The sequence below is a fragment of the Rhincodon typus genome, chromosome 31 (genome assembly GCF_021869965.1).
Source record: "Rhincodon typus isolate 14 chromosome 31, sRhiTyp1.1, whole genome shotgun sequence".
NCBI classification, from domain to species: domain Eukaryota; kingdom Metazoa; phylum Chordata; class Chondrichthyes; order Orectolobiformes; family Rhincodontidae; genus Rhincodon; species Rhincodon typus.
In genome coordinates this window covers 15,174,325-15,189,937 of record NC_063362.1, presented here as the reverse complement: position 1 = coordinate 15,189,937, position 15,613 = coordinate 15,174,325, and the positions used below count along the sequence as shown (strand labels likewise).

The following is a 15,613-nucleotide window of genomic DNA, read 5'->3' as shown; positions in this document are numbered from 1 at the left end:
TGTGGGTTAATGACGGCGTGAGGGTGATTGCTGTGGGTTAATGACGGTGTGAGGATGATCGTTCTGTGTTAATGAAGCTGTGTGGGTGATTGCTATGTGTTAATGACTGTGTGCTGGTCATTGCTGTGTGTTAATGATTGTGTGAAGGTGATCACTGTGTGTTGATGACAGTGTGAAGGTGATCGGCTGTGTGTTGATGACAGCGTGAGGGTGATCACTGTGTGTTGATGACAGCGTGAGGGTGATCACTGTGTATTGATGACAGCGTGAGGGTGATCGCTGTGTTGATGACAGCGTGAGGGTGATCGGCTGTGTGTTGATGACATCGTGAGGGTGATCACTGTGTGTTGATGACAGCGTGAGGGTGAAAGTAACTAAAGCTATCTGCTTCCAGTTCACTCTGGTCAAATCGTATCTGATCTTATTAAAATCAGTCTTACCTCACCTATTCTTGTCCTTATCCACAACCATTTTGAATCTAACCGATGGATGAATGCAAAATGCTCCCGCATTGATACTGCAACCACTTGCCCGACTTCATTCCCTAAAATTAAGACCAGGACTGCCCCCTCTCTTTTTGGCCCTTTTGCATACTGCTTTAAAGAGCTATCCTGGATACAATTTAAGAAATATGCTTCCTATAAACCTTTCATACCCCACTTAATGTTGGCGAAGTTGAAATCCCTCCTATCACTAACTTTTTACTTTTACACTGCTCCAAAATTTGCTAAAATATCTGCTCTTCTATTTCTCACATAGTACTTTCCCAGCAAAGTGATTGCTCCTCTTTGGTTTTTAATTTCTATCCAGATGGCTTTGTTTGAAGAGGCTTCTAAAATATCTTCCCTCCTGACTGCTGTAATTGATTGCCCGACCAGTAATGCAACTGTCCCTCCTCTTTTACCTCCTCCTCTATCTCACCTGAAGGGACTGTATCCTGGAATATTGAGCTGCCATTCCTGCCCCCCCAGCTCTCTCTCTTCCCCCCTCCATCCTTCCACCCAGAGCCACTTCTCAGTGATAGCAGTTACATCATACTACATGTTTTAAATTGTCCCCTCAACTTATCTGCCTTGTTTAATTTAGAATGAGATGGCAAATTTCTTTATTTGCAGGTTTATGAATCTTTGTAATTCTCTACTCCAGGGGTCTGTGGATACTCAGTTGTTGAGTATATTAAAGGTTATTAGATAGATACTAACAGCATCAAAGAATATGGAGAGTTAAAGTAGAAAATCAATTGTGATATTATCGAACAGCACAGCATATTTGAGTGGCTATACAGTTGAATTTCTTCAATTCTTATGAAATTCGGTTTCGTTACAATAACGTACAGGAGATGGGGAATAGGTGTAGGTTAGGAAGTTGGGAGTTTAGGGGGAATAGAAATCGAAGTCCAAAGAAATAGAAGCTGTGATACTTTCAATGGAGAGAGATAAAAAGGTTTTCTGATGCCATTCACGGCAATTTTGAGATGTGCAGCTTTTTTTAACATAGTAGTTATAAATAGAAATGCTAAGCCTGAAGGTCTGTACATTTTATATTTCCTTATGTTGGTGAGCTGAGATTACATTTAAATTAATTTTAACATCTAAATTTTAATCATCCCTCACAGGCTCCATTGCAATACAGTCATTACTGTTCAACTCAAAAGAGAAGATCAGTAAGACCCCTTGACTCTAGTAGGACATTTGGAATTAACTTCAGAATTAGTTATGGGATTCTGTGGTGTTGGAAAAAGTCTAGTTTCAATAACATGTATTCCTCTACCAGGGAGGGAAGACTTTGAGGGTACATGTTCTTCCATTTGACTTATTAATACCATGCCCCTTCTCACTCAATAAGCTACATACAGGATTAAAAACTGTTCCACAGTATCAGCAATAAATTGAATGCTGTCAGTATGTTGTAAACACAGACAATGCCAGCAATACACAATTGGTCAAACAGTGCCTGTGGTCAAGGAGAAAGAAGCAGAGTTAATGTTTCAGTCCAGTGGCCTTTCTTCAGAACTGGAGTAACTTGGAGATGTACCATGTTTTAGACCAAGAACACAATACAGGACAAGTAGGGAGAAGTAGTAGAACAGAGGGACAGTTTATGGTAGGGCGGGAGTGATTAAGTAACAATGGGATGATGGAATAAAACAAAAGAGATCAGATTGGGACAAGAAAGAAAGCATGGCTCTGCCGGAAGTGGAAGTGGGAGTAGCCAATAATTGCCACAGCTTACATCTGAAAAATATGAAAACAGTTGTTGTGATCTGAAATTGTTGAATTTACTGTTGAATCTGGAAGGCTTTAATGTGCCTATAGAAGAAGTGAGCTCTATTCTTGGAGCTTATATTGAGCTTCATTGAACAGTTCGGACGCAAAGGCCTCAGATGGAGTAGGGGAGAGAATCAAATTGACATGAAAGGAAAATACTGCAGATGCTGGAAATCTGAAATAAACACAGAGAATGCTGGAGAAACACAGCAGGTCTAGCAACATCTGTGGAGAGAGTCATCAGTTTTTCAGAACACAGCTCTTTTTTTAAAAAAACTGAATTAACCAATTAACTAGTGAAATAAACAACTTTCAACAAACACTGCCAACCGGCTTTTATTTTTAAATAACCCATTACCAAGTCAGCCAATTAAAACAGCTACTCAATTAACAAACGTTGCCCATCAGGGATAGCACAAAAACAACAAAAACAAAGGCGGGATAGGGGAAGTGGGAGGGGCTAAATCAAAATGGGGAGATAATTCACTCCAACCCCCTCGATGCCCACCTCTGTCTAAATGCCTCATGGGTCAGGTACACAATGTGTGCTCTGTCTCTAAGAGCATCCAGGCTTGAACGTCACTGCGGAAGAGAAGCAGGTAATTAGGAACTATGACTCCCTACAGGCCTGTTGCCTCGAGCTGTGGGAGAACCCAGCTCTTTTGTTTTGAAAACCTACCACCAAATCACCCATTTCACTAATTAAAATAACAAGTTACAAGGACTACCCACCTGGGACAGTGAAGCAATAACAAAAAAGGAAGGGCAGGGAAAAGAACCCAGCTCTTTTTCCCAAGTCAATCTGTATGGCATGTTATGGCTCACCTGTAGAGTGGATGGGACTTGAAGCCTGGCTTTCTGGCACAATGGTAGGGACATACCCCTGTGCCATGAGAACCTCTTAAGAACCCAATTCTTTTTGTTTGTAAAACCATCACCAAATCATCTGTGTCTCAATTTAATTTAATGAATTACTTACACTGCCACCAAGTCCAGTCAACAATAACAAAAGGGTAGGGAAAGAGGGAGAAAACTAAATTAAAATGGAATTGGAGGGGGAAAAACCCAGCTTTTTTTAATTAAATTTCTATTCAACCTATTCAAAGATGTCATTGTGTGCCTCTAAATAACGAGTCCAATGGTCAGAACCACAAATGTCCATTTCCTCCACTCAGCACTCAGTTGCAGCGATGTGTGTAATGTACAAGATGCACTGCAGAAATTCACCAAGGCTCCTGAGACAGCATCTTCCAAACCCAGAACCACTTCTATCTACAAGGACAAAGGCAGCAAATGCATGACAACACCATCAGCTGCAAATTCCCCTTCAAATTACTCACCATTCTGACTTGGAAATATATGCCGTTCCTTCGGTCTCACTTCATCAAAATCCTGGAATTCCCTCCCCAACAGCATTGTGGGTCCACCTACAGCACATGGAATGCAACAAGAAGGCAGCTGACCAATACTTTCTCAAGGGCAACCAGGGATGGGCCGCAAACCCTGGCCCAACTGGTGACACGCACATCATATGATTTTTTTCTAAAGTTGACTGTGGATTAAAGGGGCCAGCATTTCTAATACTGACAAGATGCACTGAATGGATCTTTCCTATTCCTAAAACCTCTGTCTGTCTGTGTGAGGTATGTTTTGGAAATTGGTTTGGTACGGAAGGGGTTAAGACTGTATAAGGCTGTAATCGATTTCCATTTCTATTCCATTTACCTGCATACATGTACATTATTCTTGTCTCAAAGGTATCTTAAAGTCAATGTGACGCAAATGCATGTGCTGCCTGTATGTGTTTCTGGGTGACACGAAGAAAATTTCATGTATATTAAGGGGTCAAACCTGATTGATTTTGAAGTGTAGGGGCAAAAGGTCAAAAGGAAGGCAAGACTAACCAAATAAAATTGAATGGTCTTGTTGCACATTAATCTTTTAAACACTTCTCACAATTAAATCCTTCGGGAAAACTCCCTTTGTTTTCCTGCCTCTGATCAAATGCTTAAAATGAAAAACATAATTGAACTGTCAGCTGGTGGCAGCTGAAACAATAACTGCAGACACATCTGTCCTTCAGCACAACTGGAGGGGACCATCAGCCTGGATTAACCATTCCTGATCACTGTCCATCCTACCAATAGTGGTTTGAGAAAAGCGTCAGCTGTGATGGCCGCTGCAGTCAAATAACATGGCAACACTCACTGTCTAAACTGCTAGCTGAAGAATCCTCATTGGAATGATGTGACAGTGCACTGTCAGAAGTTATTCCTCAGCAATAAAGTGAGAAAAATACATCCTGCTGTTTCGAGTTTATTTCATTGTTAGCAACACGAACCTCATACAATGGTAATAGTGCAGAGAGAGCATTCTGTGTGATTATTGACTGTGTGAGAGCAGCTGGTCAAAGGGGAGTTTTTTTAAATCATGAAAACAAAATAGCATATACATGCTGTAAGTTTCCAGTGTTGAGGGCAGAAAGTTCTAACTTTTGTTAGCACCAAAGTATTGGTTTACTCTTTCTCTACATAAGCTAATATAATGCAAGCTGATGTACTACATCATTCTCAGCTTTGTTTGGAACCTTCAGAATATTTGAGTTGAAAATTCAAGACAACTTTAGAAATTCCAGAGCATCATCAGTCTGGTTAGCCAGCTGCCATTGCACCAACAGTCGTGTATAATTATTCTATCTTAAACTTCCCTCTCACCATACTTTAGGAAGTGGTAAGTTGGTTTCTTAAACTAGCATTTGGGATTGCACTTTTCACGATTTCAAATGGCCCCGTATCTCTACGGCCAGGTTAGTCATTGTTACAATGTAGAAAACACAGCACAAAATTTGGACGCAGCATTGTTTGAGGGATAAATATTGGTACGTGATACTGATGTAGTCACCAATCCTTCAAAAAGAGCATAAATGAAAACTGAGATCACTGTGGGGTGACATGGTGGCTCAGTGGTTAACACTGCTGCCCCGTAACACCAGGGACCTGGGTTCAATTCCAGCATTGGGTGACTGTCTGTGTGGAGTTTGCACATTCTCCCTGTGTCGGGGTGTTGGGTTTCCTCCGGGTGTTCCGGTTTCCTCCCATAGTCCAAAAATGTGTAGGTTAGGTGGATTGGCCATTGCTAAATTGCCCTTAGTGTCCAGGGATGTGTAGGTTAGATGGATTAGCCATGGGAAATGCAGGGTTACAAGGATAGGGTAGGGGGGTGAGTCTGGGTGGGGTGCTCTTCAGAGAGTCAGTGTGGACTCATTGAGTCAAATGGCCTGTTTCCACACTATAGGGATTCTAGGACAATGGCAAAGGTATTCTGACAATTTAGCTATAAAGGGAGGTTACAAATTTCTTTAATTGCAGGAAAAAGAGGTTGAGATGAGGCATGATCATTGGCTGCAAAATACTATCTTAGGTAATCTAAACACACAGTTGTTTAACTGTGAGCGCAGAAATAAAGGGCAGAGTAAACTAGTTCGTAAATTTGAGTGGTAGGAATGATACTGCTTCACAACTAGGGGTAGATTTTCCCAGCAGTTCTTCCAGCTTCTCAGCATTTGGCTAATAAAAAATTGATGTTAACCCTGGAGAGCTGAGTGGGTGGGGTGTGAGGGTTGTGAAATATCTTTTCCTACAGGGCCCCTGCTGAGGATGCAGTGCAAGATCAGAAGATTCCCTGGGTAAAACCTAGCCCTGAAACAACAAACTCCTAAAAAAGTAATGTGCCAATGAACTTCTTTAAAATTAGAGTTGGAGCAATACCAGATTGCTAACTAGAATGCAGGTTAAAGGATACCAGGCACACACAAACAAATTCTCCAGGGAACATTATCCCAGTCCTGCTGTGACCGTGGAAATGTCATCTGCAAAAGGCGGCGAGTCAGGAATGAATAATGTGGGTTGTGATGATGAGGCCTATTTGTATTTCAGAACTGTTTAAAGACACAGCTCTCAAATATTCCTTGCATGTTTTGCAGTTGTGACATGTTTTTGCTTGCAGTATTTTATCCGCTGAGTAGAGATTAGTCGATGGATTACTGCATGGGTAGACTGCACAGGCAGGTCCATTCTGTTGGCCTACTGAAGTGCCATTTCTTTCTTCCTTACGTACACAAAGTGACAGGGATTATTTAATCAGAGTTAATGAATTTTTTTGAATGTAGGAACAACAGAATGCTTCCTAAAATTGGTGAGTGGTGACAGGGAAATCTGTCATAGAGTAGTTGTACATGACTTTTATGTGCTTCATTGAGTGCCCACAGCAGCACATCTCTCTCCTTCCCCTCCTGCCACTTGGTCTTTCTTGTCACTGTTCTTTTGAGTGTTTTTTTTCTCTCTGCTTGTGTGTCTCTGTGGGCTTCTCCCTCCTGATCTGTTTCTTTCAGAATGAAAGCTGTTTTCATTTCTCTGCTTCTCCACCCCTCTCTTTCTCTGGCTATCTTTTTGTGTCTCTGTTTCTTGCTCCTTTTCTGTTTGCCCTGCCAATTGCTCCATCTTGTCACCCTCCCTGAGTCTCCCTCAACTCTTCTTTTCTGTCTTCATTCTTTTCCTCTCTGACTTAGTTGTGCTCTTTTCTCTTTCCCTCTGAATTACTCTCTTTTCTGTTTCTGCTTCTCTCTGTTGGAACCCATTTTTAACTCCATCAAAACCCACTCTTTTGCACTGAGTTAAAATCAAACCCTCTGTCTTCGTTAGTCTGTGTGTGCAATTCTGTGCGAAAGCATGTTTCTCAATTTCTTTCCCTATATCATGCAGTCCATCTTTCCTTCTGTCACATTCACTCTTCTTTTGTTTCTGTCATTCTGTGTCTTCTTTTTTCTCTAAAGTTTCCTTTCTCTGTCTCTCACTTTTTCCTTTTTTCCTTCAGCTTCTGACCTATCTTTATTTTGACTGTCCTACCACTGAAATAACATTGATCATTTTGCACTATGTGTTGTGATAAAGTGTGTTCTGCCTTTACAATCAAATTGCAGTAACTTCTAAAATGTTTTGACTAAGAAGGGGAGAAATATTTATTTTTGAAAACAAATGTTGCACAGCACACAGTACCACTGACACTGCGATGACCACCTATTGCTTCACCTCACAGTTGGAACATATGCAGTCAGTGTGAGCATATTGGGTTTCTCATTGAACATAATAATAATAATCAGCTTTAGAGAGCTGGAGAGTTATATTGAGCCACAGTAATTTCACTCTGTAACAAGCTGGGCTTCCATCTAGATTTGATGCAAACATTCACCTTGTAGGAGGCAGACTACCAGTCATTTGATAGCTGAAACTTGTTGAGTTGTTCTGCTTTTTCAAAGGCCTAGGGCATCACAATAAAACTCAGTCTGCCCTGGGCTGGTTCGACAAACACCGAGGACATCTGGCCCTCATGCGTGTGACTGAGTCACCTGGAAAACTAGTTTCTTTCTAATTATGCAAGAGGTAATATACATAAAAATTCATAAGTTAACTGCCTGTTATTTTAGTAGGTAAATGCATCCCATGAAATGCTGAACTACACACAGTGAAAAAATCCACGGTCTGATCCTGGATTTTTGCTGAGTTAGTTGATCTTTAGGGTACAGAAGTATCATAAGCAATCCTGAGCCAAGGAAAAGGGAGGGATAATCAGGCAGGAGTTCTAGCTCCTGAACACTCTGTACTGACCCTACTAAAGATCACATAGTTAATGGCCAAAATTCAACTATCATGCACGCCAGGGTGGAATGGCCAAGTGATGTGAAGCAACTTAGCTGGCACGTCACGATGGAGAGGTGGAAACTTGATGCTGACAGAAGAGAAAAACAAAACACACCTAAATGTAGAAAACGTTAGAGGAGCTGACTGACTAGGTAACTGCTTAAACCACCATGAAGCATCCCATTCACTGCCATGGGACATAAATTCTTCATCCCAATTAAGAAAAACCATGTGCTAATCCTAACATTACTGACCATTTCAGAAACAAAGGAACAAAACTAGGCCATTCAGCCATTTGAATCTATTCTGCCATTCAGTGTTTGATCTGTATATTAACTCTCCTACCTGCCCTAGTTCCATAGGCCTCAACACCCTTTCCCAACAAAAATCTCCAATCTCAGTTGAACATTTTCAGTTCAACCCCAGCCTCAAAAACATGTGAGGGTCTTCCAGACTTCCACTATCCTTTGTGTCAGAAGGTACCTTTTCACATCATACCTGAATGCCTCGATCAGATTTTAAGGTATGCCATCGTTTTCTGGACTCCTCCATCAGAGGAAATAATTTCTATATCTATTCTGTAAAATCCTTTGATCATCTTGAACACCTAAATGAGATTATCCCTTAATCTTTTCTGCCCAAGCAAATACAAGCCTAATCTCTACAACATGTCCTTGTAATTTAGCTCATTTATGCTTTGTGTCATTGTGGCAAATTTGTGCTATGACATCTACATGGCCACCATATTCTTAATGAAGTGTATTGTTTGATGCATTCTGTCACAACCCTGATGGGAAGAGTGCATTTGAAATTGACCCCACTATTTCATGAATCATTATAAATGTGAAATGTGACCAACTTAATCACTATGTTGGTTAATGCCTAACTGTAACACAAATCTAAGGAGAAATAAATTCCCACCAGTTTTCATCAATGAACAAGAAAACAAAGAAGTATTCATTATAACAAGCATGTCCTCTAACATGTGGCAAAATGGATTAATTATAAGTTTGCAAGTTTAAACTGTATTTATATTTAAATCCAAACATGTACATGTTCATTCACAAATATGATGGGCAAGACAAACAAGGCAAGTAACTTTGCAGGGATATCATAAGTGGAAAATATAGGTAAAAAGGGTCAAATTCTGTGGATCAAGAGTTCAAACCAAAAGGGTTCATTCTCACACTTCTTTTGGTTTTTGGGAATTATATCATATTGTTCCCAGCTGTGGTGATCCTCAAATTGGTAGCCAGTCATTTGGATCTTGCTTGACCTTAAAACTTTTTCTGTGCAAAGTCTATGAGCTTAACCTATTTCTTCCACTCATGGAGGGCGAGAGGGAGATCTGGCTTGCTTTCAGTCTTTTGGAAATCTGAATCCAACCATTCTCTTCTTTGATAAACAGGGTGTAGAGCTGGATGAACACAGCAGGCCGAGCAGCATCAGAGGAGCATTCTCTTCTTTGTCTTGTATAACAAAACTGCTACATAAAACTAACGCAAAAGCAGTTGCCAGGCAGTCTACTTTTAACCCAAAGGCACCTGTTGCTAGTTTGTCTCTCGTAATCTTTCAGATTTTCAAATCGCTTTCAGATCCAGCTTTAGCAAATGCCATATCCTGTAATGTAATCAATGAGTGAACACCACACCATTCAGGCTTGGTATTGAGTTACAAAACAAACCAGGCTGTTTGTCGTGCTGTGTAATAGTTTAGTAAATGATCTTGAGAGTAAAAGGAAGCAGTGACCATAACATAGTAGAATTTAACATTCATGTTAAAATGAGACACTTAGGACAGAAACAACTATGCTAAACGTAAATAAGAATAATTATAATGAAATGAGACCAAAGTTAGCTAAGTGGATTGTGAAAGGAGTTTAGTGGAAAAATCAGTTGGGGGAACGAAGGCAGACATTTAAGAAAATAGCTAATGGCTCAAACCAAAGATATAACCGAGTTAGAAAGAGGGATTTAGGAAAGGAATAAACAAACCACGATTAACAAGGAAGTTAAGGACAGTATTGAATTGAAATGAAAAAAGTGGTAAGCCGGAGACATTTTAAAAATCAACAAAAATGACTAAAAAGGAAATAAACTTTGAGAGAAACATAGAAAATAATATCAAAATGGACAACAAGAGCTTTTTTAAGTACATAAAAAGGAAGCAAGAGACCAAAGTGAATCTAGGACTCCGAGAGAATATGGCTGGGGAAATAATAATGGGGACCAGAAAATGGCAGGGGAGTTGAATAAATACTCTGTATCAGTCCCTGTGGTAGAAGGCACTGATAGTATTCCAAAAATACTAAATAATGAAGGGCCAAAAAAGAGAGAGGGAATAAAATAACTATCACTTGAGAAAAAATACGAGGGAAACAAATGAGGCTAAAGGCCAGTAAGTCCTCCAAAAGTGATCATATGCATACTAGGATATTAAAATAAGTAGTCTTGCAGCTAATCTTCCAAGAATCCTTCAATTCTGGTAAAGTCTCAGAGAATTGGAAAATTGTCAATGTAACTTTTATTCAAAAAGTGAGGGAGACAAAAAGAAAGGTAACTGTGGGTCAGTTAGCTTAACATATGTCGTCAGGAAAATACAGAGCCAATATGGTTTCATAAAGGGAAAATCATGCCTGATAAATTTATCAGAATTCTTTGAGGAGGTGAGAGGCAAGATAGATAAAGGGGAGCTAGAAGATGTAATATATTTGGATTTCCAAAAGGCGTTTGAAAAGATACAGCATGTAAGGCTACTTAACAAAATCGTAGCCCATGAGTGGTGTAATATATTAGCATGGATGGAGGATTGGCTAACCAATAGAAGGTAGAGAGTCCAGATAAAAGGACATTTTCAGGATGGCAACTTGTAACTAGTGGCTGCAGTGCTGCAGTGATCAATGCTGGGGCCACAATTATTTTCAATATATTAATGACTTGGATGGGGAAAGCAAATGCATTCCAGCCAAAGTTGTGGTTGACACCAACATAGGTGGGAAAGCAAGTGGCGAGGATGACACAAAGAGTATGCAAACGTATGTAGACAGGTTAATTGAGATAGCAAAAACATGGCAGATGGAATACAATGCAAGAAAATGTGAGGTTATGCACTTTGACTCCCTGTGAGGGAAGAAATACCTTCTCAATGCTGTCTTAAATTGGTACTACCTGGAAGAAGCTTTAATACTATTTAAATGGAGAAATATTGCAGAAAACTGTAGCACAGAGGGGTTTGGGAGTCCTTGAGCATGAATCATAAAATTCTAGAATAGATGAAATGTTTCCCTTTATTTCAAGGTGAATAGGGTATCAAAATAGGGACTACTTGTTAAAACTACTGAAGGCACTAGTTAGACTACATCTGGAATACTGTAAATAGTTGCTTTTCTCTTATCTAAGGAAAGATACACTGGCGTTGGAGGCAGTCCAGAGAAGGTTCACTACGTTGATCCTGAGTAAATGCTGAGAGGCTGTTTCCTTTGTGAGAAAGTCTACCACCAGAGGGCATAATCTCAGCATAAGGGATTACCGATTTAAAACAGAGATGCGGAGGAATTTCTTCCCTCACAGGGAGGTGATCTGTGGAATTCCTTACCTCCAAGGATGGTAGAGGCTGTGTTGTTATGTATATTCAAGGCTGATATAGACATAATTTTAATCAGTAAGGCAATCAAGGGTTATCATGAATTGAAGATGATCAGATCAGCCATGGTCTCATTGAATGTTGGAGAAGACTCAATGGGCCAAATGTCTTACTTCTGCTCCTCCATCTTACTGCCTTTCTCTGTGACACTGCAGTCCAACCTTCCATTTTCCAATCTATATTAAGAATAAAATGTATGTAGTCCGTACAAGTCTAACTAGAGTTTGTACAGCGTGCATTGGTTTCTATCTAGAAAGGTTTTCATTTCTGTTTTCTGTGCTTCAAAGTGTGAGAATGGTTTGCTGCTAAGGTATAAATGAGGGAGATTTGTTGCACTGGGGTCTATATACAGACTATCTAAAGTAAGGAGTGAATTGTTCAGTGAAATTGGTCTTTAGGGGCCTGTGACTGAACAAGCAACACTGCTTAAAGTGCTATTCTGTATTTGTGGAGTAATGCCTATGGAATAACAAGTTTTTATAATCCACCTACTGCCTACGTGAAGGTTATAAAATATAGTTTATAATGACTGAATGAGGAGGGAGATTGTTGGCAAATAAATTGCCTTATCACACTGGGAACCTGAGATCTAAAAATGGGTTTGTGTGTATGAATCTGCAGCAGAAAACTGCTCATAATTCAGTATGAATTGGCAATCTCATGCAGAGATGGCTGCTGTGGGAGATGTCACATACTGGCAATGGAGAATGCTGTTCTCAAGCTAGTATTAAGGAATGTAATTAAAGCAGGGAGGAAAAGGTTTACCTGCATTTACCTATGATGTGCTTTTCATGAATTTCCAATATGTTTTATAGTTAATGAACTAAATTTGAAATGTAGCCACTGTTGTAATGTTGGGAAATGAGACAGCCAATTTATTTACAGTTTGTTTCAACAGCCAGCAATATGATTTTGATTTGCTAATCTGTTTCATTTATATGGGTTGAGGGACAAACATTGACCACACACTGGGGAGAACTTGCTACTTTTCTTCCATATAGTGCAGTAGAATATTTTATGTCCAACTGAGTGGTTGAATAGAGTTTCAGTAGTCATAGAGTCGTAGAGTCATACAGCATGGAAACAGACCCTTCAGTCCAAACAGTCCATGCTGAACATAATCCCAAACTATGCAAAAGATGGCCAGTCTGTCAATGAAGTTCTCCCTCCTACTGGGGGGTGTTGCCTTAGATTATGTGCTCACGTCTCTGGTTTGGGACTTGAAATTTAATCTCCTGACTCAGAGGTGAAGTTTGGTGAAGGCAATGAGAGAAAGGTTGGATCATGGGATAACAGTACGCTACAATAGTGCTGAAAAGGTGAGAGGAACTCTCCACTTCTCTTGGTTCCACATCAAATCTAAATTGAAGGTCTATTTAAGTTGTTGGTCAGCCATATGGTTGGGGGGGAAAACTTGACAGAGCAGATCCTTGGCACAATACCAACATTTTTTTGTCACTGGTTGCCACTGTGAAGATTATTTTCTGCCTCTGGGTGCCTGAAATGGAAAGCATGGATTTTCTTTACAACAATGAATGGCCCTACCATATCCCACCAACAAAATAAATAGCAGCAGCCTGCATATTAACAAGGTATTAGGCCTAACTGGTTTATGGTTATGTTAACACTTCACACAAGCATCCTCCCACTCAACTTAATCTCGTCCTATCCATCTCACTTGCTATTCTTTTCTCTTACATGTACTTAGCCAGTGTCCACTTAAATACTTCATAAGTATAATACTTTGTGATTTGGTCCAAACATGTATAAAAACACTTAATTCCAGAGGTGAGGAGAGCAACTGCCCTTGACATCTAGGTAGTATTTGTCTGAGTGTGGGAGGAGGAAACCTTCACAAAACTGAAGTTAGTGGGAAGCACGAGTAAAATTCTCAAACTATAGATCTGAGCAGGGCCACAGCACAAAACCACCCACATGCAGCACAAAAGGGTAATATAATTCAGCAAGCTTCAGAGGCCAGTGTGGTAAGATGGAATGCAAAGTTGTGTTACCGTGGTGAGAGCATTCCTGAATCTGGGACAGAGGCGCATTTTGCAGCAGGCAGATAAAGTTTACTCTCTACATTAGCAAATACAATTGGCAATCTTTTAATCAAAGCAAAACAAATAGTTTCATAAATTATAACAGGTTGCTCAATTGTAGTTGCAACCTATTGCTTATAGTGGATGTGAATGCAATATAACTTGAACAATTACAGTGTGTGTTGTAGAAATTAATTTGCTTTAAGATACAGGGTCCACTGGTGCTTTACATTACGATGGCTGATGGGGAAACTAAGCATCTGGTAGAACTTGACTTTTCCTGCACTCTGACAGACTTCTGATCAGCTGGTCAGCAGTATCCCTCTGCCCTATGAGACAAGAGTTAATGCAGAAATTTAAATCCTGTTCTGCTCTGTATTCATGGCCACATTCACATTACAGTAGTTTATGGTTCAAATCTTGAAGGCAGAGCAGGCTACTAATCATACATCTGGCTTTTTGCAATTTGTAAGGATGCAAGGTAAAAGCAGGGACATATGAAACTAACAGCTCTACTAAAGAGCCAGCACAGTACTATGGGCTGAATGTTATATCATATTATGTTTTCATGAATCCTGGGAATAGTGCATAGTGATTAATGTCATTATGGCATTGGTGGGGACAGGTCTTGTAAATGGGAATTGCGAAGGACAGATTAAAAAAGATACTCCTAATTCTAGATTCAAGAAACTGATAGGGCCAAATGTTTCTTTTTAATTAAAGATTTTGTTGTTGGTATCCTCTATGGAAGAATGATATAAATGACCATTTTTAAAATTCTGTGTTATTTGTTCTACCAAACCCTTGCAGAACTGCGATGTTATATCGACCATTATGGAATTACTCTTTGGATATGAAGCATGTGTTTAGAAACCTTGATTTCCTTTTGTTTTGAAAAGGGATGACTAATGAATGGTCACAATTCTTTTATAGCTCATTGGTCTTTGAGAAGGATTCTTTTAGAGGGAGATCTTGTACACAAAGCAGGTTGGTGTGTGAATTCTACTTTGTATCTAAAGTGATCTTTTTACTTCTGTTTGTGTCTTTCAGGAAATTGCGGCTTATTTAATAACATTCGAGAAACATGAGGAATGGTTAACAACATCCCCTAAAACTAGGTAAGTCTGAATTACACTTTCTCCTTCAATATCTACCCAATAATATCAATTAATATACTGAATTGCTTGTAAATTCATTGCTTAATTGAGAATGTGGTGATTCCTTATTTCAAGGTTCACACACCTCAGTGGTCTGACCACAACCCAGTGTATTAATGGGATAAAATATTTATTGAGCAATGCAGTCGCGGTTCTGCACCATGGTAGAATTCACATGTTCGGTGAACTTTGATGAGCTCCAGATGAGCTAGAACAGTCTGCATTATTCCCAATGCAGGAATACTCTCCATTTAATGAAAATCTGAAGTATTTTCCTATGTCCCACCAAACTGTGTTGTCAATCAGTAGTCACAGGGCCTGTGTATGTCAACATCTTTTCTTCAAGATGTTTTTATCCTTAAAAATTCAAACGTGCTAATCATTGCAATCTTAGCAATAGCTCACAAAGGGATCTGATTATTTTGCAGCAAGGGGCTAATTCTTTTGATTTATTTTATATGTTTATTTGTCACATGTACTAAGTATAGAAATACATAAGTACAGCAAAATGTGCACAAAGTCACCATTCACTGGTGCCCACTTGCTTACAAAAACCAGAATTAAAAGATTTTAACAGAGCCAAAAGGTAAACAAGAAAATAAGAAATGTCCACATCTCAGAGTTCCAAGTCCCATCTCCACAATGGTGTAGGCACCACTCCAATTGCTAATATACCCAAAAGGCTGGTGCCTCACCACCCCACTCTCACTGCCAATTGCTGATGCCTCATTAGCCTGCTCTCACCGCTGACTACTACGGCCGTACCGGCCTGCTCTCACCGCCGACTACTGCCGCCCTACCGGCCTGCT

General features: G+C 39.8%; 1 protein-coding gene across 1 annotated transcript in view; it reads left to right on the top strand.

Moving 5' to 3' along the window:
• The window catches only part of LOC109933983 (calmodulin-binding transcription activator 1-like), a 1,079,584-nt gene that overhangs the window by 442,977 nt on the left and 620,994 nt on the right, over nucleotides 1-15,613 (top strand). The window contains exon 4 of the mRNA XM_048614878.1: nucleotides 14,698-14,765. Within this exon, the coding sequence (XP_048470835.1) occupies nucleotides 14,698-14,765 (68 nt within the window). The remainder of the gene's footprint in view (nucleotides 1-14,697; nucleotides 14,766-15,613) is intronic.